Source organism: Artibeus jamaicensis, unplaced genomic scaffold (assembly GCF_021234435.1).
Source record: "Artibeus jamaicensis isolate MK-2021 breed Jamaican fruit bat unplaced genomic scaffold, CSHL_Jam_final scaffold_1019, whole genome shotgun sequence".
Lineage (NCBI taxonomy): Eukaryota > Metazoa > Chordata > Mammalia > Chiroptera > Phyllostomidae > Artibeus > Artibeus jamaicensis.
The window spans coordinates 24,561,909-24,586,891 of record NW_026522025.1 but is presented as its reverse complement, the minus strand read 5'-3'; the positions used below and the strand labels follow the sequence as shown (position 1 = coordinate 24,586,891).

The following is a 24,983-nucleotide window of genomic DNA, read 5'->3' as shown; positions in this document are numbered from 1 at the left end:
AGGGAAACTCAAATACATATTGTGAACTTTCCCACCTTCATTTATACATCTCCTTCAATCCAAAATCTAAAATGCCTGTCTGCCCGATCCACTCCTACGCCCTTGTCCATCAACATGCTGTTCAAATATGGCTGCCCAGGTAGAATCAATCAGTCTTTTTACTTTTCTCACATTAATTAAATCTAGTACCTCATTCAAGTGTCTGAGTCCCCTTTCCTTGAAGTCCAGTTGGTGTAACACATATTCATCACTCTTACTCTGAGACATAGGAGATGTTTGTCATCTTTCTCTCTCCTGCAATGGCTAAGAGTACTCTGCTCAGTTTATGTCAGAATGGCACTGTAAACACACATTCACTTATGTCATTTAATGCAGCATACCCTGTGTACTAGGTTCTGTTATCTTCATGTTGGGGAGAAGAAAACTATGATTTTACACAATTAACACTGATAATAATGTTTAACATTAAAATATTTATATTTAAAAATAAGAAAAGGAATAGTGAGGCAGTCATATTATCAATGTTCCTTTAAAAAATATTTGCCACCAGAGAATAACTATACTACATAGAAGGCAGTAAGATGCAGTACTTAGCATTGCTTTTAATACTCTCTGGTGAACAAACTAAAGCAAAAGAAAGTAAACTCAAGACAAGGTGTACAGGGAAAAAGACCCATCTGTTACATAAACACTTTCTAATGTTTTCATTGTAAAATGTAACCCTTAAATCTTCTGGGGTATCTACATTTGGTGCTTTACCAACGTCATTGCCAATTTTCATAAGATAGAGCACCCACTGATACAGAGATCTGACGACATCGCTGGGATGGAATAGGAAGGGGCTGTTGGAGGAACTCGTCCGGGCAATGGTAAACAGCCTAGGACAGGATCGGCTGAGAAGCTGAATGCCTCCAGAGCACAAGAAGTTATGGGCTAGAGAAGATTTGAAATACAAGAAGGCTCTTGGGCTCTCTCGCTCACTGGCTCTCTCTCTGCTTCCTCAAGGATGTCTGGGTGATCATGCTGCAGCAGCCCAAGCTTCCCAACAGACAGTATTTTGGATGGGAAGGAACTCTGGGTGCAGCCTAGGATCAGGTTGGCCTGGCAGAGGGTGGCAGGGTTATTCTTCTCCGGGTGTTGAAAACAGGCTCTGAGGCAGAAGCCTGCCATTCTGAAGTTGTGTATCTTATCTTGTTTTAGTTTGTAAACTAACCCTATAGAAATAAGATAATTAAAAACTAACAGAGGGAAATGACAGGAGAACTCAGGTGTTAAAGAGGTTAGTCTTAATTGGCAGGCTTGAGTGATACACGTGGAAAGCTGTTATTCCAAAATTGTGAAGCTTTTCAATAAAGACTCCTTTCCTTTACTACCAAACTCTGTCTCTAGAATTCTGCCTAGAGGGTGGCAGCGGGCAGCGGGACCCCACTTGCCATTCAGTAACATCACGACTGTTCAATTTTTTAAAGTAGCACTGCCCAATAGAAATGTAATGCAAGCCCCATACTTTTAAGTGTCCTAATAATCCCATTAACAAAAGTAAAGAAACAGGTTAAGTTAATCTAATTTCCTTAGTTATATAACACTATATATCTAAAATATCATTTCAACTTATCATAAATGTGGAAATCGAGATAGTTTACATTTCTATTAAGTTTTTAAGATCTGGTGTGTATTTACCCTTACACCCTATGCTCCATTGGAACGAGATACATTTATCCATATTTGGGTAGCAGCTACTAGACCAGGCAGCTCAGTTCTAGAATTTCTGTCTTTATCAATTTTATACTGCACATTTTTTTCTATCTCCACATAACCACATGTCATTCCCTTGGCCAAAAATGCCATAGCTTAAATATAACCTCCAAACCCAGTTTGTTTGTGTCAAAAAAATTTTTCCCATCCAATAAAGTCTAGTTAAAATACTACATTTTCTGCTACTATCACCATAGGCTAACATTACTTTGTCATCTTCTATATACCTATTAAACTTCATACATCTTTTGGGGACTTGCCATATGCTCCTTTGTATACTTTAGTAGGTAAAGATTTATCTTATTGTCTTCTTTGTCTTATTGTGTGCCTTATGTACATGAGAAATGGACTGATGGGAGGAGAAAGCGACTGCCCTCTGGGGCCACACGGCAGAGGGCCAGCGACATTAGGAGAGAGGGAGTGGCAATTAGGCTGACACATCGCACAGAGCAGAGCCCCCAGATACAGGGTGTTATGGAATATCAGTCACTAGTGGACACTGGGAATTGTCCACCCTTTTCCCTCCTATCATAACCTTCAGATATCCGATATCTATACCTCCTATTTGTTCTAGAGGAAAATGATTCACACTCCCTGTTTAAACATAAGATTTAAACTATCTAAGTGGTGATTTAGGAATAGGCATGTGGCCAAATCCGGGCCAACAAGGTACAGGAAGAAGACATCCAGGAAGCTCATGGAAAATATTTCTTTTACTAAGAAACAAACACAGTAAAAGACATTTTCTTCTTCCTCTGGATATCGCCTTATCTGTATATGGTCTAGGAACTTCCAGCACCATCTTACTAACCAACTGAGCAAGATACTGATGTCAAGAAAGGCAAAGCAAAGAGATGGAATAAACCTAGGTTGCTAACATTGGTGAGTTGCTCTATTAACCAACTCTTGAGCTCACTCCACCTTACTTAAAATAATGATTTATCTTGTTTTAGCCACTTTGAGTAAAAAGTTTTGTGCTACCTGCAACTAAAAACATCCTGTTACACAGTCTTATCCCAGAATGTTTAGCTACATGAGCCAATCATTTCACAAGCCCATTCTGGGTTGAATTTTCTGTTACTTTCCACTAAAAGATTCATGACTGATAGAATTACTATCCTTTGGACCTTCAGAATTCTTCACAGTTTAAAAGTGCTTTCTACCTACTTAAAAAAAATCTGAGGTACACGGTGAATTGTGTTTTCTTTAATACATTTTAATACATTATACATTCTTATTTTAATTTCATATCCTATCCCCTCTATCAAAAATTTCAGGCACCAAAAAAGTACCAATATTTCCAATATCAGCAAAATAAATAAATCTCTAAAAAGGAGCTATGTCACCCTTGTAATGTTTGTTAAAAAGAAAGAAAAAGATTACATACAAGGAAGGAGAAAAAGCAGTGGATTAAGAGGTAAGAGACCAGGCTCTAACCCCAGTTCAGTATGCACAGTGAGCTCAGTCAAGTCTTTGGACCTCCTTGGTGCTCACATGCATCAGTAAAACTTGGTCTACCCGCACAGTTATAGACAATAAGAGAATATATATATGAAAGTGTTTTTTAAACTAAAAAGCTCTATATAAAGGCTATTTTTACTATTCCTGGAATACAGATGTTTCTTGAACAATATACCTATGCTTAACAGATTCTTAAAATTACATTACTTCTCCTAAAGATACAACATTTTTGCTCCTTTTTAATGTCATAACCACAATGACTTTCATTTTCCCCCATAAATTACATTATCCTTCAACTTTCTTTGCTGTTGAAAGATAACTCAGAGACAGTAATCTTACCATGCCTGTAAAGATCCATTGCTACTATCTAGTTCTTCTCACATGGTCATGATTACTCACCCTGGAAACTCAATATGGCTAGGATGATAAAGTCTAAACTACTACGTCGAGCCCATTAACATAAATTAATATTGCTTTTTCTCTGATGGCACTATTATATATTCCATAAATGTGGTTTGTGAATAGAGTTAAATAAATCATCTCTCATTAGTGCTTCAAAAGCTAGTCTGGCCCACAAACAGGCTACAAATGTCTCAAAAAACACATCGAAACTCATTTTTAAAACTCCAGGAAGTCAATTTTCAATTTTCTTTTGTTTAATGCTTTCCTTAAACAGGAACTGAGTTGGCCCAAGATTCCACATGTTCCCAAGATCTCTGGAAGAAATTATGGGCTTATGTAGCTTGCATTGTTTACATTACCTTATTTGTGGATATGGTTGTGAATATAAGCAACTGGAGTGGTTACATCTTGTGGCCATCTAAAACAGCAGTGTTACTAAATATTTTAATACAACTACTTTTCTACATCTCAATCTACCCCAAGATTCTTGCTAAATTTGTACACGTTTTCTAAAATAAGCATTATAAAAAATATCAGCCAATGTCATTACAGAAAATAAAGAAAAGGAACTACATAATAATAAACCTACTAATTAACCAAGCCATATTGTCATCAGAAGTTAACATCATATTTTTATACACAAGAAAACCACTGGGATTACATTTCCTTCATTAATGACTAAGATTTCCTCTGGGCTGTTTTTATTAACTAAGTCTCAAAGACTCTCTCAAAAAGATAAACAAGATTTTCTTACGTCCATCTAGTTAACTACCCTTAAAATATCAGGAATTTAAAATAGCCTGGAACTAAGAACAAAATAATTATGAGAGGAAAGATCACCCATTTACCCTAAACACTTGAACACAAGGAAGTAACTTCAGCCATGCCACAGTGACAGACTTGTTTTACTCAGAGCTCTTCTCCAGAGCTCTGGGTGTTTTCTCCTACGTGATTCCCAAAAAATAATCGATAAATGTGTTGTATCAAGGAACTTCTAGAATTCAAACAACTCTCCAATTACAGACACGGACCGCAATACCCACTCATCCCTATTACTGCACACAGTTTGGACACTGGCTCCCACTTCCAGTAAAGCACTGTGAAAGCGAAGGAACTGGAGAGACAGAGTTCTAGAAGAATGAAAAAAAAAATCAAAATTAAGGTCAAATAAACATTAAGTGATTATTTATGTGTAAAAGGTACTTTCACATATTATCCAATTTCATCTTTACGACAATCCTGTGGGTGGTATTATTATACCCATTTTTGACAGATTTGAAAACAAAGACTTAGAGAGGTAAAATGGCTTGTTATTACATAGTATGGGGTACAAATGTAACTCCAGCTCTGATTGTTAACCCCAAGCTCTGTTCCTTGCAGTGTTGCCTCTCCGCCTCCAAATATCTGCATGCAGTCATCTAAATTACTGATTACTTCCTAAAGCATGAGCTCAACTGATTCTAGTGAGTCAGGTCATAAGGGCAGACATTACTCTGTGCCCTGAGTGCACAGGATAAAAATTAACTCAGACCCATGAGCTGGCTAGTAAATAAAAGAGTAAAAACTGGAATTCAGATATTTGGGCTCTTTCTAACCCCATAATACTGTACCTATGATGTAAATATAAATTCAGCTTTGAATTTAAAACTCCTAGAAGGCAGAGACCACACAGCTTTTCATCTGCATGGAGCCAAAGACACCGTGTGTGTTTTATAACCCACCACTTCCTGAAAGAGGTGAGGACAGTTTATAAAAAGGAGCTATTCCTAACTGGACTTCAAAAGCCGAATATATTAGATGATTAATAAATATAAAACTATTGATAATATTATTTAATTTGACTTCCTGTAAATAAGTAATGTTTATATTATTTCTTCCAGTTAAATCATTTCAAACTAAATCATTAGTTACCTTAATGTCTTGTATTATAAACACAGACATTTAAAACCTCACATCCATTATTTTCCCGGTATGATACATAATCAATTTCAAAGATTTGTTTTTAAAATACACAATGTTTTATCACACGGTGCCTTTGCCTTAACCTTGTCAATGGCTGCAGTCCTCTAGAAACAAGTCTCACAGTTCAGGAAAGATATAAAATTGGCTACAGGGCAGAGATTTAGAAACCTGATACCAGATGCTCTATTTAGACCTTCAGAGGATATAATACAAAGCCCTGCCTCGAACTGTGTAGAAATTTCTATAAATGATTCACTTCTAAATCAGCTGAGGGTCAGCAGTGGCAAGTCTCAAATAAAAGGTGAATCATCCTTTGTGCTCTTCCTTCTCCAGTTCCACTACATATTTCCCCCAGTATTTTTAATAAGCAAAATAATGTGACAAAAATAACTTTACCCCAAAACAAAGAAAATCAGATTCACATTTTGAATCTACCAAATGACCTCCTAGAGGAGGTCAAAAAAAATGTATTTTCTTTTGTTAATAAAATCTAAGCAAAGATTTTTTTTTGTATCAAAAAAAGTCAAAATCTCAGATTAATTCTGGAAACACAAGAAAAAGTTGAAAGAACAGGGACAGGGTTTAGTCTTGCCTTGTGGACATTACACAGACACTAACCAACAGGAAAGATCGATCAGATGTGTGTGGCTATATATAGCTTCCTCTTGCACAGAACTCCTCCTGTCGGAGAGGAGGGATCCGCCAGTGCCGCGAGGTGACGTACCAGTTCTAAAGACATCGTAAATCACCGCTACAGCCCTTATCAGGTGCAGTCTCAAATTTTCCAGCTTTCCAAACCACTTATTTTCTCAAAGGCCTCCTCTTGTTTGACACTTAGGAAGGAAGAGAACAGAAAAGGGCAAGGAGAGGCCGTAACAGGAAAACATTTTACATCTCCACATAAACAGTGAGGACAACACAGTAGGGTGGTCTGTGAAGAGTAATATAATAACAGTAAAGAGACATGTGGTTAAACTTACCAGTTTCCCAAATAAATATACAAATATAATTAATTTTAAAATGACCATTAGATCCAAAAGGGTCCTTAAACACAGCATGCTCATGCGGCACTGTTTTCATACTAGCCCAGGAAGCAGACTTACGATCCTTCAAAATTAATGTCTACACAGCCAGTGATATATAAAATCAACCAAATAAATCATGGACTCTCCCTCTTTTTCTACTTCTCTCTCTAAAAATAAATAAAATCTTTTTTTTCAAATTAAAAAATAAAAGTTGGCCCTATAAAAGGCTGGTGAGGAAATCAATTAATCAACCAATCAATCGTGGAATTTGAAAAGCAAGCACAGTGAGACATTCAAGTGTCAAGCTGGAGTGACTGGGGATGGTGGTCTATTCCTTACTATTCCCTACATCCAAATTTCTGTCCAAAAAAATTGTGCACTTTATAAAAAAAAATGGGTCATGTGAGAAACTATAAACATGTTAGGAGAGAAAGATTGAAATGGATTTTTATTCTAAACTAGGACACCTGAAAAATGTAAGGAAAAGGTACTACAGAGTGACAGAGTGAGAGGTGACAAAGGAAGACGTACTGTACTACAGGGTTCCCTGGGTGCGAGGTGACCAGTGCTGAGGGAGGAGAGGGAGGCTGGCCCACCGCCCACCATAAACGCAATTGCCCTATGACCAGGCCACTGTGACACAAGCGAGTTTATCCCTAAATCTGGAGAGTGTGTGTGAAGATTCTTCTAGGCTCAGGGTCGCTCAATTTTGAACTGTTACATCCAGGATAGAGAGCCCCCAAAACAGAGACCTGGAAGAAGTGGAGAAGAACTGCCCAGAATACAATTCTGTCACAGAATCAAAGACACTTTGGCACAGCCCCGTTGAAAAACTGTCACCTTTGCTCGCAGTTATTATCAGGTCCCACTCCCCACTCTCAGCAGCTTCTTCCCACCCCGTCTTTGCCAACGTGACTGCAACTCCTGCCTGTACGACTCCAGGCCTGGCATTTAGAGAAGACGGGAGGGGATCCAGCAGTGTCAGGAGGCTTCCCGAAGAAGCTGGCAGGCTCTCACGGGGCTCCATCCCCAACTCCCAGGAATGTGTCACCACGCCCGAGCCAGGACAAGCAGTACCAGAGTCTCCTGGCTCCAGGCTTGGTGCTAACACTGCAGCCGCACTACCTGCTTCTATTTTTATGACCACACTCCCCTCTCCCCACCTCATCCTCCCCTACTGCCCAGGAAACTGGGCTTGTATACTGGTGGTGCCTAACTGACAAGAGTATGATAAACATCACATATTTTTCCTCTTTCCTGCTTTCTGGTAGGCAATTTCATTATAATTAGGATGACAAAGGTCCCAGTTTACAAAGTGTCGGTTAGGAATATAAATTATATGGCCACATATTTGTAATGCATCTTCTATGTGACCAAACAAGTATGTTCACATTTCAGAATGGTAAGAAAAGACAGACAGCATAGGAAAAAAAAACCTTAGGATTGGGAGGTTGAGGAAAGGCGGTGGTAGAGAGAGTTCTTCATCTGTCCCTTAGCATCTAAGTAATGTTTCCCAGAAGCAAAAACCACTATCTGTGACTGGAGCACAATTAAGATTCTAGGAGACTTAGTAAGTGCTGAGAGAACTGAAAATGAGGTAAAAAATGTTCATTCAGGAAGAATAATAAAATTAAATGCTGAGACAAACCATGTCACAGGTATTCTCTGTGCCTAGAAATATGGCACAAAGAAATATGGGTATGACTGAGTTACTTTTGGGTTATAAGAAATAAGCATCGACAAATGCAATGCAAAATAATTCTGCACATTTTTTTTACCCTTGTGTTTCCAGCATCAAGCATAATACTGAACTCTTAGTAAGCACTTAGATGGGTAGATTCCTTCAGCAAAAATTAATTAAAAGTAATCAGACATGGGTTATTTATTTGGCAGTTAAACAGGTTAAATTTGGAATACAATAAAGGCCCTTTCAACTCGAGATTGTAACAACCAGCATTTGATAAATTCCTGATAATGTGCCAGGGACTCATCTATGTGCTTACATACATCATTTCATTTACCCCTCACAACAGTCTTTTAGGGTGGGTATTATCGTTAACACTGTTTTACAGATGAAGACCAGAAACAGAGCAGCCAGCAACTTGCCCAAGGCCTCACAGAATAAGTGGCACTCCCAACCCCTGAGCTGTGTGGTAAATTCAATGCTTCCAAACAGAAGGAAGGTTTAAGAGTACATGGTACGAAGGAGATAGAAAAGTGATCATTTATTTATGATAGAGGGTTTTCCAGTGAAAGTATAGACATGCTTATGTTCTCCTCCTGCTTCGCAAAGTTTCTAGGTCCTTTTTTCTTGAGATACAAGACCTGTGGATGTATAAAGAAACCCTACATTATAAGGGCTCAAAGAACAAAAGGCCAACAAATGCCCTGCGTACTTATTCTGGCTGATATTGGCCAATGACTCAATAAACACTAATCTCATAGGAAGGAGGGGTAGAATGAAGCTTCATGTGGGCTGATATTGTTGTCTATTTTGTTCATTGATGTATCCCAAGACATGGAGCAATGACTAGCACAAACGCAATAATCAAAATCTAATAGAGATAAGAATGAACAGGCCTAATATGTGTACCCACTAAAAATTATAATTGCTCTCTCTTATTACAAATTCATAACATATGCAAATGAGAAAAATATACTGTTGTATTATGAACGCCTCCTATTGGAAGGTTTCATTATCTTTTTATTCACTGTTTGATTCTTCACACACACATACAGGAAAAAAATCTTCCCAGTTATACCTTTCAAATAATTAAAATCCTGCCAGCATTCCAATGTACAAAGCCCACGCGGCTCTGCCATGGGTGTGGCTGGCAGGGTTCATTTGGGATAAAGGGCTCCCCAAGAATTCTCGCCATGAGTTCAAAGGTTCCAGAAAGCCACTGTGGCTTCACTGCACAGACAACAAAAATAGAATACAGAAGGGACTTTTCCAAATGGGCTAGTCTATTCCAGCAGGAATATTTACACCGTCGTACACTGACCTGTTTTCCCTGCTGATTTTTATTTCACTCATTCAATCAGTAAAAGTTTTAAGTACACTTTTGATTATGTCTCATTTGGAGACAAAAATCAAACCTCGTCTGATTAAGTCTTAACATACAAACAACTATCAATTTATAAGAAATAAAATGACAAGGGATGCTAAACTGTATCATGGAAATATAATCAGCAAAATAAATACTATAAAAAACTAAACATACAAGTTACATTGTCTTCTTCAAAAAATACATTGGAAAACACAAAGTATGATGAAAGGGGAACTATAGATTAAAAGAGATTCAAAAGATATTTGAAAGCAGTCAAAATGATATTATGGTGTTTAGGAAACCATACACAGGTGATAATACTCTTTTTTAAAAGGGATTTATTACCATAAAAATCAGCATAATGGTTAGTCTTAGGGGAAGGGGGAGAGGAGTTATATGGAAGGTTCTGGAGTGGCTGGCAAGAACTATCTACTGATATCAGTGTGGTTACAAAGGTGTTCTACTTACCCTTAAGTTGTATAGATTAAGTTGTACATCTATTTTATATCCTTTTATCTACTTGTATTACATTTAATAGTAAAAACACTTTTAAGTGGGGGATTAAAAAAACTGTTAGCAGATGCTCATAACTTGAAGCTGGCACATGGAATTTAATCACACCATTCTCTTTGCTTTTGCATGTATTTAAAATTCCCATAATAAAGAGTTTTAAATGAAAAGAAATATTTACAACATGCTAACTGCTAGTTCCTGCCCCCAGCAGCTCTCATTTTTATGGAGAAGAGAGACAGTAAATCAACAATTACCATTCAGTCGGATAAGAGTTATATAAACTCAAAGGAGAAGCAGGGAACCTAGTCTTGAGGTGGGATACAGCTTTGGGTAGTGACCCATGAGTCCTGCAGCCTAAGTAAGAGTTCTTAAAATTAATTCAACAAGAAGGGCATAAGACTGAGGTGGTCCTCATACCTCAACAGCCTACAGAAACAGACCAAAACTAAGCTTGTAAATACCCAAAAATCTAAGGGCAAACAGCCAAAGGGGCTTTCAAATAATGTAACTGCTTGAGCTATAGCCAATCAAACAATTTCCTTGCTTTGCTTCCACATCTTCTCTCTAAAAACCTTGCCCCAAGCTCCTGTCTATGGAAGGACCCTAACCAATTCTGGTTTGATACTGCCCAATTTGAAGTGCTTTTTTCTCAGATAAACTCAAAAGTTTTCACATCCCTCAGTTTATCTTTCAGCAGAGTTATCAAGGAAAGAGCAGGGGGGAAATTTTTCAGGTAAGTGGAAAAACAATGCATAAAAGTCATGGAGACCCGAAAAGATTTCATGTTCTTGATAGGACATGGGAGATAGCTGTCAAACTCCAACTTAGTAAATCTGAAAATACCCGTCATGCCCATGACCTTCTCTGAAAAGACACCTTATCCACTGTTTACCTGTTTTTGTAGCACAGGACCCTGCAGACTAGACCAGAGATGGGACCCTGCCCCAGAGGCCCAAGAATTCTGTCTCACCTACACTGTACCCTAACTCACCAACACAGAGATTCTCTCTTAGGAAGTTTGAATATGACACAGAGTGAGGCACACAAAAGCAGGGGGTCAAAGAAACAAGAGACACAAAGAGATGAGGCAATGAGGGCCTTAAAGGGGCAAAGTGAAAAGAATGAGAGAAACAAATTGGTCAAGAACAGGGTGAGAATTAGGGAGAGAGACTTAGATGGCAGGTGAAGGACAATTAAATGTGCTCTTAATTCTCCATGGTCTACAGCTACTGTGTTCACCTGGACAGCACCATGGACTATGCATCAGCTGGTCATGGAAGCTGACTGCTCAGCTGCTACCCCAAGCTTCCTTACCTCCCTGTGTAACCTAGTCATACAAAGAGTCAAACACATACATGCAAACTTCCAAGGGTGGCCTGAGTGTCTCCATTTCTTGTGATCTACAAGAGCCTTCCACATCCACTCGGTGTGGGCTAGAGTGCCAGGATCCAGTGAGAGAAGGTGAAGGGGCCAGCCACTAACCTATGAGGTAACAGTGGCTTTGGGAGTGGTTGGCCCCTACCCAAGAATTAGGACTTTATTTTAAAATTATTCACATGCCACTGAAACTTCAGGGGATTTCAAGCATGAAAAGCAACAGTCGTATCCCTTTATCTTCTGAGATAGCAATGAGGTCTGTAAGGCAGCTGGTTAGATTATCCTCCCACTCTCAAAATGATTCATGTTTGGGGTTTTATTTTATTTTATTTTTTGCTTGAGTTTTTCATATACAAATGAGGCTGATGGTAATAAGCATACATAATGATTGTAATATACATGAACTTCTCAGATGATACTGTGCAATTCCAGAAAATATTATTATATTCAACTTAAACCAAACATTTATAAAGAAAACATAATTAATGAGTGGTTGGTTGTTTCTACTCCATGCAACATGAGACAGGAGTCATTCCTGTTAAACATTTGAGTTAATCTCATTGCCTATAGAACAGAACCCATACAGCTTCAAGAACATCTGTAGTCTCACTACCTACATCTTCAGCTTCATCTCCTATGGTATGCATCATTTTTACTTATCAGATGTTTATGGAGCAGCAAAAGCATCTTGGGAATCTAGGAATGAGATGCATTTTTAAAGCCTCAGCCCTTGGATAGAATCCAATTTGGTGTCCTAATGCAATGTTAAAATCATGCAATTGTGAGCACTACACCTAATCTTGATTGGCAGATTCACAAGGAAGGATTCTTGGAGGAGGTAACAGTTGAGACTGGAGAGGTGAGTAAGAGCTATCAGAAAAAAGTGAGAACAGTGTGAGGAAGTGCACAGAGGAACGAAACAGCTAAATACTGTGCAATGTAAAGAGGGGATTGTTAGATGAGCTTGCAGGTTAGAGTAGGCACAGGATAGGACTCAAGAGGCAGGCAAGAGTAGGAGACTTTCTTTGGCTGGTGGGATGGGAAATCTGTAGGTGCTGTGGTCTGAATGTTTGTGTCCCCACACCTGACTCCCCCCAAAATATGCAAATGTTGAAATCCATACTCCCAAAGTGGGCAGTATCAATAGCAGGTAGGGTCTTTAGCAGTTTCTTAAGTCATGAGGTAAAGACCTCATGAGTAAGGTTAGTGCCTCACTAGAGAGGCTCCAGAGAGACCATCAGTCCCCACCACCATGTGAGGACATAACAAGAGGGCATCGGTTATGAACCAGAAGGCGGCCATGCTGGTGTCATGACCTTAGACTTCCCAGCCTCCAGAACTATTAGTAATACATTTTTATTGTTTGTAATCTACCCAATCAGTGGTATTGTAAGTAACTGGTGATCAGAGCATCAAAATAGTAACATAGAGTATGGGTGGGATCACGAAAAACATACTCAGGGTGCCTCTTTAGAAACTGCCTTGTAATAAGGCAGCAATGACAAAGGTCCATGCCCTCCAGGCAAGGACTATTAGGGTACAATGAGCAGCCAGAAGGGAAACAAAGGCAGGGAGGAGAAGGGATACATCTCAAATTCTAAGAATCTTTTCCATTATCTGGGGGAAAAAAGCCTTTGAAACTGTGCTTTCATCCCAAGCCCTGAAAGGCCTGAAAGGGCCCACAGTGCCTGAAGGAAGAAGCCCCATTAATACCTTTGGGTATTCACACCCCTGTCCTGGAAAGGCAGCACCACCTTCACCTGTCAATCAGTAGGTAACTTCTTCACCCTCCCCCATCCCACCAACTGTGTAAGTCCTCAGGACAAAGGGCTCTGGGACTTGGAGCTCTTGGCTCTCTGGCCACCCAGCCAGGTCTCCCAGCCTCAGGCACCACCCCAGTGCTCGTTACCTCGGCCTTTGGTTGCCCTAATTTTCACTCCTTTTATCCTGCTTTGCCCTGAACCTATGCCTTTCAGCAACCCACTCCTACCACAACTGGCATGTTCTGTTCCATGAGGACAGATCACCAATAACCCCTGCTTGCATATGCTAGTAAACTCACTGATCTCTAATTTTTTATTGCACTGGCAAGAATGTTACAGAACCCACCCCTGCCCCTGGGGGGGGGGGGGTCTTGTTACAATATGGCTCTTCTTGCCCACCATCGTAGGAACTGTGGCTCTCAATGCCAGGGTTTGGTAGAAAGGAAAGGAACTATTTATTCAAGTTATACAGGTTCGGAATAATGGCAGGATGTTGCCATTAAATCACAAAGTCCCTTTAAAACACCCACAAACACATACACACAGTCCTGCCTCCCCTTGCCAAACCTGTCCAGTTTGGGGTACCGTCTCCAGAAAAGAAATAGAAGTCTGTAGCTTAGCTGGGCAGATTCCCATCTGTATCCTGGCTTCCTCCAGTTGTCTGTGCTTGGCTAGACTCCTGCTTTTAATCCAAAACCATGGCACTTCCCCATGGCAGGTTGGTGGGAGTCCTTCTGCATCCTTTCAAATGATGTGGCCAAGAGAAAGAGCCCCACGGGAGCTCCCAAACAGCATGGTAAAAAGCCCCAGCACGGCTGCCATGCCAGGGTTTAAATCCTGTTGTGGATCTTCCTCCATAACCCCATTTCTGACTCCTCCCACACTGGGTTCCACCTGCCAGCAGTCTGGTTTCTTCTGCCTTTCTCAGCTGCCATTGTTAGTCCAGGCAAGCATGACCCTCTGATGTAGGAGCCACCTCCAAGCTGCTCTTCCCAGGGCAGGAAGCCCCTCTGGTACATCACATCATGGGTTAGAGTCATACCCATCTCCCTGGCCCTGAGTGCCGGCACAGCTTTAATATTACTAAAACACTGCCCAGGTTCTTCAGATATGCAAAGTAGCTATTAATGGCCGTTCTCTCCTTCCCTCATTCCTCAAGTGATAGCTAAAGGAGGCTTTAGGATTTTTTGAGGGGTACCTTCGGTTCAGCACCCTGTTAAAAGAAGAACCAAGCTTCTAGGAGTTGCTCCCATAACAGGACCATCAGGAATCCTCACCTCTAGTTTCTTGCTGCTTAAAACAAGGGAAAGAGCACACAATGCGGAACTGTGAGGGTCTCGGAAGGTGTTGGAAAGGACTCGGATTGCATTAGAACATTTGGGTGTAGGTTCAAGGACTCGTGGGTTTGCTCTGGATAGGGTGGAACAAGGAAATGGGGGCAATGAGGACACTTGGTCATTTCTGTGGTTTAGACAACGTTCATGTTTGTGTGTCTGTTCAGACATAATTACAGAGTAGTCTTATTTTTGTCTTGATCCAACACAGTCACAGAGTGGTCTTATAAGATGTTGATATTCCGTAAAATTATTTATGTCCAATGGGAGAATACCAAGGCCTACCTGTGTCAGGTGAGCTCCCAAATGCTAGGGGCTGCTCTTCTCTCCCACACACTGTTTCCACTAGGTTTGTTGGGCTTGCTTCATAGTCCTCAGGGCTCGGTAGTAAAGTTCACTCAGAATTCTCAATTCCTTCATTTTTGGTGGAGGTTCTTTTGTATAATTTTTTTAAGATTTTATTTTTATTTTTATTATATTTTATCAATTACGCTACTAAAGTTGTCCTGATTTCCCCCCCTTTGTCCCCCTCCACCCAATGTCCCCTCTGCCTCAGGCAATGTTCATGTCCATGGGTCATGCATATAAGTTCTTCGGCTACTCTATTTCCTATACTGTATTTTACATGCCCATGGCTATTCTGAAACTATTTGTACTTCTTAATCACCCACTCACCTCACATCCTCACCATCTGCCTCTTCCTCCCTCCCATCTGGCAACCTTCCAGTAACTAACTTCTTTTCTCTTGCTTTTAAGAGTCTCTCTTTCCCTTTTACCTTTGGCCTTTTAATCATGATGTGTTTTCAAGTGGGCCTCTTCACATCCTTTATAATTGGGACTCTGTGCCTCCTGGATTTGCATGTCTATTTCCTTCACCAAATTAGGGAAGTTTTCTTTCATTATTTTTTTCAAATAGATTTCCAATTTGCTCTTTCTCTTCTTCTTCTGGCACCCCTATGATGTGAATATTCAACCTCTCAAAGTTTTCCCAAAGACTGTTTATACTATTCCCACTTTTTTGGATTTTTTTCTATTTGCTGGTATAATTGGTCATTTTTTGCTTCCTTATGTTGCAAATCACTGATTTGCTTCTCAGGTTCATCCACTCTACTGTTGTTTCCCTGTAAGTTGTTCTTTATTTTAATTAGAGTATCCTTTGTTTCTGGCTGCGTGTTTTATGCTGCTGAGGTTCTCACTAAGTTCCTTCCTTGAGCATCCTTATAAAGTGTTTTGAACTCTGCATCTGATAGATTGCTTATCTCCATTTTGTTTAGCTCTTTTTCTGTTTTTATCTCTTCTTTCATTTGGGCCATGTTTCCTTGTCTCCTTGTTTTGGCAGCTTCCCTGGTGTTTATTTCTATGTATTAGGTAGAGCTGTGCTGTGTGTCTTGGTAGTGTTGCCTAATATAGTAGATGTCCTGTAGGGTTCAGGGGCACAGCCTCCCCTATCACCCAAGCTCAGTATTCAAGGTGTGCCCTTTGTATGGGCTAAGAACAGCCTCCTCTTGTGGTTGAGCATTGGTTGCTATTGGCAGATCAATGAGAGGGATTTACTCAGGCTGCAAGGATTGGCTGTGACCACTGATCACCAACCTGTCCCACCTCGTGTAGGATCAGTTGTGTATGGGCAGAATGGTGGTGCTCTGACATGGTCTGTAGCTGTCCACTGGGTGCATTAGTCCTGGGGTTTCCTGGGTGATGCAAGCCAAGGTCAGCTCCTACCCATGTTCTGCCCAGGACACCCTGCCTGAGCTGTAAAGCAAGGCTGAGATGGCTGCTACTTATACTGGGCTTGGAGATTCCCAGGTGAAACAAAGCTGTGACTCTAATCTCGCTGCTGCTAAGATCATTGAAGCCAGCTGTTGCTTATTTGATAGGATTTGGGAGCCAAGACCAGTCACTCATGGCAAAGCAGCTTGGATGGGCCCATACACTGGGTGGGGTAGAACCTCTTAGATCTCCAAGATGGGTCGTTCAGTGTTAGCCAGGTTGATGGAGTCTCAAATATGGCACCAGCCTACCTGCTCTGTGTGAGGAGGGCTCAGCAAAGGGACAATGGTCTCTGCTTGCCCCGATGCAAGACACTTCAGTCTCTCCCTGTATACTACTGGTACCCTTCAAGCTGCTACCCCAGTGCTGGAGCTCAGAGGGAGCAAGTCTGAGTAGGTGAGTCTGTGTGTGGGTTCCCCAAGAGGAACTGCTTAGGGCTCCAGCAGCCTCCTCAACTGACTCAATCTCCACTGGTTTTTTGCAGCCAGAAGTTTGGGGGACTTATATTCCTGGCACTGGAGTCCTGGGCTGGGGGGCCTGGTGTGGGTTTGGGACTCTTTGCTTCTGATATATCCCTCTGAAATTTTTATCCACATGGGTGTGTGGGGCCAGCCTGTTCCACATCTGCACCCCTCCTACCAGTCTGGATGGATGTGGTTTCTTCAATTCTGTAGTTGTCAGACTTCCATTCAACTCAATTTCTGATGTTCCTGAGTGATTGTTATTCTGTATTTTAGTTGTAATTTTGATATGGTTCTGCGAAGAAGTGAGCCATGTCTGCCTATGTCACCATCTTGACCGGAAGCCCCATTTTTGGTGTTTTTGTTTGTTTTTCCTCAGGGGCCTATTTGCAAGCTTGTAAATCCCATTTTGCTCTGCTCTTCCCAGATTTCCCATTTATGAAGTAGAAAGACATGGTTTCACTTGCCAAGTATCTGCTTTGCTAGGAAATGATAAAGTCTGCAGTGCAGTTCATGTTCTCCAGAAATGTCACATAAATAGAGAATATTGACTTTCACCAGAGTTCAGTGCTGGTGCCAGAAAGTTGAAAAAAGAAAGCAGCTTCTGGGAAGCTTCACAAGGCAGCTCTCCATACACTGTAACTGAGCTCAGAAGCAATTTTGCTTGAAAACATAGCCTTCAGATTCATAACTTATAGATTTTGTAGAAATGCATGCATTCAATACAAATACCTTTTACTTAGCTTCCCAGTCTCCACACTTCACCCTCTTACTCCTCTTCCTACTTCAAGATGCATGTAGTACTCCTCACTCCAACCTCTGTTACAGACTAGTCTCTTTTCTCACACTACAGTATTAAAATATTAATGCCTACATATTGGTATTGTAACCAGTAGTAACACTTAGTGCTAAAGCTACAGGATTTTAGGTTCTGTATTTGTGAGGATTCTTTTATTCAACAAATATGTTTTGAGCTTCACCAAAGTTTTAGGCCCTACATCAGTAAATAAAATCCTTGTCTTTATGGAGCTTATGTAATATAGTACATGGAGGAAGAAAGACAATAAACAAAATAGATAAGTTAAATATACATAGGATGTTAGTGTGCTATGGAGGAACACTCAGTGAGGAAGGGAATAGGGGTGTTGTAATTTTAAATGGGATGATCAGTACCAGCCTCAATGAAAAGGTGGTATCTGAGCAGATATAAAGGAAATGCAATGTACAGGAAGAGGTTCTGGTGAGACCACAGCCAGTGCAAGAGCCCTGAGGCTTCAGAGTTCAAGGAATAGCTGGAGACTGACTGGAACAGAAAGAACAATGACATTGGAGAAGGAACAGTGCCTGTAATCCATCATTAGATTTTGGTCTTTTGTTCTATGGAAGATGGGGTGCTCCTGGAGAGTTTTGAGCACAGAGATGAGATATAGCATGTATCTCATTGAAGACAGCCACTTTTGAGTTTTGCTATATGGGAGAAATGGGGTGATGGCATCAGGGATGGGGGCAGGTGACAAGAGAAGGTAAAGTCTATTTTGTTTTTTGAAAAAATAATAGCATAATTTTATGTTGAATGTAGGGCTTGAAATTAAAATTATTATTTGTATCTTTTCTGCTTCCCAAATACACTGCTTCATTTGACTACCTTTATGTATTGAGAAGGAGCTACATTTGTTTAATCCACTCATTCAATGAACTACTTAATATAACCTAGTTAAAGGAAATAATTTCTGAAATCTATAAAGAAACTTGAGTTTTCATTTACTGGATATGTAAAGTATCTAACTACAAGACAACTGATACCAAAGAAATGCAAAGAATTGTAAGAAAATATTGTGAACAACTATATGCCAACATATTGGATACATTCCTAGAAACATACAATCTCCCAAAACTGAAGTAGGAAGAATCAGAGAATTTAAATAGACAGATCACAAATAGTGAAACTGAAGCAGTAACCAAAAAACTCCCAACAAACAAATGTCCGGGACCAGATGGTTTCACAGATGAATTTTACCAAACATTAAAGAAGAAACAAACGCCTATCCCTCTTAAACTATTCCCAAAAATGCAAGGGGAGGGAAGAATTCCAAGATCATTTTATGAGGCCAGCCTTATTCTATTTCAAAACAAGATAAAAACACTACGAAGAAAGAAAATTACAGGCAAATATCCCTGATGAACATAGAAGCTAAAATCCTTAACAAAATATTAGCAAGGCAGATACAGGACTATATTAAAAAGATCATACACCATGATCAAATGGATTTATTCCAGGGATGCAAGATTCATACAATATCTGCAAATCAATAAATGAGATACATCACATAAACAAAATGAAGGATAAAAACAACATAATCATATCAACAGATGTAGAAAAAGCATTGGATAAAATCCAGCACCCATTTATAATAAAAACTGGGAATAGAGAGAATATGCCTAAACATAATAAAGGCCACATATGACAAAGCCACAGCCAATACCATACTCAACGGGCAAAAACTACAACTGTTCCCCTTAAAATCAGAAACAAGACAGAGGTGACTGCTTTCACATCTCTTATTCTACATAGTACTAAAAGTCCTAGCCACATTAATCAGATAAGAAGAAGCAAAAGCCATCCAATTTGGAAAGAAAGAAGAAAGCTGTCACTATCTGCAGATGACATGACACTGTATATAAAGAACCCAAAGGCTTCCACCAAAAAAACTATTAGAACTGATAAATGAATTCAGTAAATTCAGGATACATAATAAATGTCCAGAAATCAGTGGCATTTTTATAAGCCAATAACGGACTATCAGAAAAAGAAACCAAGAAAACAATACCATTCACAACTTCAAAAAGAATAAAATACCTAGGAATAAATTTAACCAAGAATGGAAAAGACCTGTACTCAGAAAATTATAAGACACTAAAGAAAGAAATTGAAGAAGATACAAAGAGATGGAAGCATCTCTGGATTGCTTATGGATTATGAGAAATAACATGGTTAAAATGTCCATACTATTCAAAGCAATCTATAGATTTAATGTGATTCCTATCAAAATACTAATGGCGTATTTCACAGAATTATAACAAATAATCCAAAAATTCATATGGAACCACAAAAGACCTGAAAAACTGCAATAATCTTAAGAAAGAAGGACAAAATTGGAGTAATCATGCCAGCTGATACCAACCTATAACACAAGACCTTCCCATACCATACACAATAAACTCAAAATAGATTAAAGAAAAATGGATTAAAGACTTAAATGTTAGACTTCCAACCATAAAAATCCTAGAAGAAAGCATAGGAAGTAAAATCTGGAGCATTTCTTATAGCAATATTTTTAATATACCTCCTCAGGCAAAAGAAACAAAAGAAAAAATAAACAAGTGGGACTCCATCAAACTAAAAACTTTTTGCATAGCAAAGGAAACCATCAACAACATGAAAAGACAACCAACTAAATGGGAGAATATATTTGCTGGAACATCTGATAAAGGGTCAATATCCAAAATTTATGAAGAACATATACAACTCAACATCATAAAAACCCAAACAATATAATTTTAAAAAAGGGCAAAAGACCTAAATAGATACTTCTCCACAGAGGACATACAGAGGGCCAATAGGTATATGAAAAGATGCTCAACATCCCTCATCCGAGAAATGTAAATAAAACCACAATGAAGTATTACCTCACACCTATCAGAATCCTATCATCAATAAATCAATAAACAAGTGTTGGAGAGAATGTGGAAAAAAGGGACCCCTCATGCACTGTTGGTGGGAATGCAGTATGGAAATGCCACCAAAAAATAAAAAATGAAACTCTTTATGATCCAGTGATTCCATTTCTGGGAATTTATCTCATGAAAACCAAAACACTAATTCAAAAGAATATATACACCCCTGTGTTCACTGCAGCATTATTTACAATAGCCAAGCTTTGAAAGTAGCCAAAGTGTCCATCAGCAGATGAGTGGGTAAAAAAGTTATTGTATATTTACACAATGGAATACCACTTGGTCATAAAAAAGGAGGAAATTTTACCCTTTGCAACAGTATGGATGGACCTGGAGAACATTATGCTAAGTGAAATAAGCCAATCAGAGAATGACAAATACCATACGATCTCACTCATATGTGGAATCCAATAAACTAACCAGCAAAATAGAGACAGACTCATAGATAGAGAGCAGTATGACAGCTACTAGAAGGTTAAGGGGACCTGGGGGAGGCAGAGGGAGAAAAAGAGTAAGAAAAGAAAAACTCATGGACAGGAACAATAGTATGTTGAACGTCAGGAAGAAGGTGGGGGACTGTGGGGAAGGGAGGAAGTGGGGGATAGAAGAAAACTTGACTGGGGTTGGTAAACACACAATATCGTGTGCAGGTGATGTGTTGTAGAATTGTGCACCTGAAACTTGTAGAATTTTTTAACCAGTGTCACCCCAATAAATTAAATTAAAGGAGAGAAAAAAATTTTAAATATATAGATGTTATGAACCAAAAAAAATGTTTTTATTAAAAAGCTCTCACAATTCCTTATCTTTCACTACAATCTTTTCCTGTAATAGAAAAGCAATAAAACATGTCATGGCACCAACTACTTGGTAAATAACTACAATGGCCAATTATTCAAAATGCTAACTTAATAAATTTTATGACTACAGCTCAAGAAATTAATGTTTGACTCATTTATATAACCTGAATATTTAAAAAATGATATTATACATTTTTATGAGTTAACTGTTCTTTTAGACGAGATTAATTTACTTTCTTTTTACAGAATTACTCGTTTCCTTGTTTAATAAAAACAATGTCAGCTGTAAGGGATTTTTGCATAATGGGCCACCTATTTCAAAGTAATGATCACAGGGCACCCTGCAAGTGCTTCCTCCCTCATTAGCTTCCTCCTTCAAGGACCACAAAATAAATAATATCCAGAACTGTCCCCTTCACAACAGGATTTTTTCGAGGCAATGTAAGTCTGAAGCTTTCATTGAAGACACCATTTGATTTTTTTAAAAAAACCTTTTCTGGGTTTGTATTTGGAATTTGAATCCAGTTACCAAGAATCTCACAGTTGCTGTGTAGTGGACTTGGAATCAGAAAACCTGGATTCAAATCCTAATTCTGCCCCATACCAGTCCAATGACTCTAGACAAGGTGCTCAAAGGCTCGCTTAGCTCAACTGTAAAATGAAAAGAACCCTTGCCTCTCTGCTATGGTAAGAATAAAATGATCACTCTGTAGACTTTCATACTAGCCGTCAGCTGCACCAGACATAGCTGTCCCTTATTTCCTCCGTAAAGAGCTCTTTATACAGTGCTATTTATATCCGTCTAGCTGCATCTCTGGAGAAATGGCATGACTTCTGAGTTAACCTTGTACATGATCTATTAAGGGGGAAAATCTTTTGTTTTTTTCCCAGCGACATCTCAAAAGCTTACATCACTATTTCTCTTGAGGAGGGAATGGGATGAGAAATGGGATCTCATTTTATCGATATGCATTTTATTTTAATAAATGACTTCTGTTTCAAAGTTATGCAGATACTTATGACATACCATACTATTATATCAACACCAATAGTACTTTATCATGAGTATACTTAACTTTTTTTAATCCACATTGAAAACTCCCATTATCTCTGTTATATACATAAACATACTAGTGCTCACAGGTATTTGTGGTTATAAAAGTTTATGAACTTTGATAAAGTACAAAAAAAACACCTTGATTATATTATCTTGGAATTTTATCTTGCAAGTCAGTTTATTCAAAATTGAAAACGTTGAACAGGGCCAAGGTCCAATCACTTTGTATTCTAATCTAACTGTTAGGTATTAATGAGATTAGTTACAATTTGTTAAGTACTGACCATGCAATCTGATTGGATTGGTGGGGGAGGATGAAACTTTCCTCTATCCTCAAGGTTCTTTCTGCTGGTCTAGCAGTCAAACAGACATGAGAGGGATAAACGAGAGAAAATAACTGCCTAATTCAAGTTCTTCTAGGCTGTTAAAAGAGGTCAGAAGTTTTTGTTGAGCTGGATGGGTCTTGGCTGTGTTTAGCTCAAAACAATCTGCATACCGCAGAGGCACATCTTGGGACGACTGGTTCTAATTCCCTACAGTTTCTGTAGAAACTCCAATCTTTACAGTCACCCTGCACAGCAGATGTCCTTATCTCTATTTTATAGCCAGCGGAAACTGAAGGAAGTTAAATTTGTTCAAGGCCACACAGCCAGTAAGCGGTAGAACCTGGCTCCACATTCAGGTTTATCAGCCCTTAGGGACGCAGCAAACTACCTGCCACCTACCTTTCCTAGAAAAGATCAAAAGGACATATTCCTACAAAGGCGTTCTTTGGATTGAAATGTCCTATTACAAACATGAGTTATTATTGTTACTACTCTATACCAATATCAAAAATTCACAAATAGGTTTGTGATTTACCCCTCAGGGCGTGGGAACCCTGAAAGAACAAATGGTTACACTTCAAGCTCTCTTTCATCTCCTCTTGGAATTTTGCCTTGACCTCAATTTCGCCTGAACAGACCTGATAAACAACATTAAAGAACAGATATCCAAAGGCTGCTCGGTGCTACTCAACATCAGTGCCCTGCACTCCAGGACAAAGAGATCGTGTGTTTTTCCTTGAAATGTGGACAGAATACTTTCTTGGACTCACTTCTCATACCTATTTTTGCGGTTCGCTTGGGCAAGCGTAAATGAAGTGATCACTCAAACGTCAACATAAACTAGTGCTTTCGAAATCACGGTGATATGAAACTCTAGTTCAACCTAATTAAGGCAAACCTCGGTCCCTTTTCAAGCATATAGTGTAAAATTTTAGAGCTGATTTTCCCCTCTAAAAAATTTGGTTAACCAGTCCCACGTACTTAAGTATAACTCTCTAACTTATCCACCTTTGGTATAATAAACTTATTGGAAATACTACCAAAAGGTTTCTGGTATTTGGTACATATAAGGGGGAAATTGGGGCAAAGTGGGGCCCTTGCAGTGGGGCCGGAAAGGCAGTTCCTTCTCCCCACCCCGCCCCACCCACTTAATCTGGGAGATGCTCAGCGTTGTCCCCTCGCCTCCGAAAAGGAAGCAGGAGAATGAAGTCCAGATAGGCTGAGAGCACTCCTTCTCCCTGCCAGATCTGGACCCTGGGAACGCGCTCAGTCCCCACCTGCTGAATACTACAGCAGCTCTTTTGCGTAGGAAAGAAAGATCGCCCCAGTTTCCAAGAAACCGGATCTCCGAGCACCGGGAATGCGACTTTCTGAGCTCCTGGGACTTACTTTTTGCCTCCCCAGTAAACCCCTCTCCCTTCCCCTGGGGCGCTCCCCGCCCCGGGCTCCCCGCCCCGGGCTCCCACCGTGTCCAGCGAGGGGTTCAACCCGCGGGCCGATTTCCTCCGCAAGCGGCGCGCGTGGGAGAAAGGGGAGAGGGCGCGAGAGGCTGATCGTGAGCACCTGGCCCTTACCTCGGAAGGCGAGATCTCAAACACGCCTGCGATCTTGGTGTAGAGCTCCTGAATGCTGGAGAAACTCTCCACTCGGCCCGTGGCGCTGCCGTGGGCTAGCTGCGTGTGGAAAACCAGCCTGGGTCGGGCAACCGGGGGTGCCGGGGGGCTGCCACCGTAAGCGCCCGCCTGCTCACCCTCCACAAGCCGGTAGGTCTCCTTGGACTTGCCTCTCTTCTTCACCCGCAGCCCCAGGGGCATCTTGCCTGGCCGAGGGCGGGGGACCACTTGTGCTGAGGACCACGGCCTCCAAGACTGGGCTTCGGGCTTTGGGCTCCGCGCAGGTGAAAGTGGCTGCTGGACCAATGACAGAGGTGCTTCCGCCTGGTCGCTCCCGGGCAGGGCCCTTTCCTCCACCCCGGGGAGCGGCCTCTGGACAAGGAGCGACCGCCTGTCATCCCTCCAGACAAATACGGAGAGAAGCAATGTTGTACCAATCCCCGCATCTCCTCTCCAGGTTTCTCCCCAACTCCCACCCGCTTCTGTTAAAATGGCTCGATTTCCTTAAAAGCTTCGGGATGCTGAAGCAACAGAATAACGTCTTAGAATACGAACATGCTGGCCTTTGAGGAACCATCG

General features: G+C 40.2%; 1 protein-coding gene across 2 annotated transcripts in view; it reads right to left on the bottom strand.

Moving 5' to 3' along the window:
* GIPC2 (GIPC PDZ domain containing family member 2) overlaps window positions 1-24,712 on the bottom strand; it is a 77,134-nt gene extending 52,422 nt beyond the window's left edge. For both annotated transcript variants that reach the window (XM_037148134.2, XM_037148135.2), the window contains exon 1: window positions 24,366-24,712. In XM_037148134.2, coding sequence (XP_037004029.2) covers window positions 24,366-24,605 — 240 coding nt within the window. In that variant the 5' untranslated portion in view covers window positions 24,606-24,712. The remainder of the gene's footprint in view (window positions 1-24,365) is intronic.
* Between the last annotated feature and the right edge of the window lie 271 nt (window positions 24,713-24,983).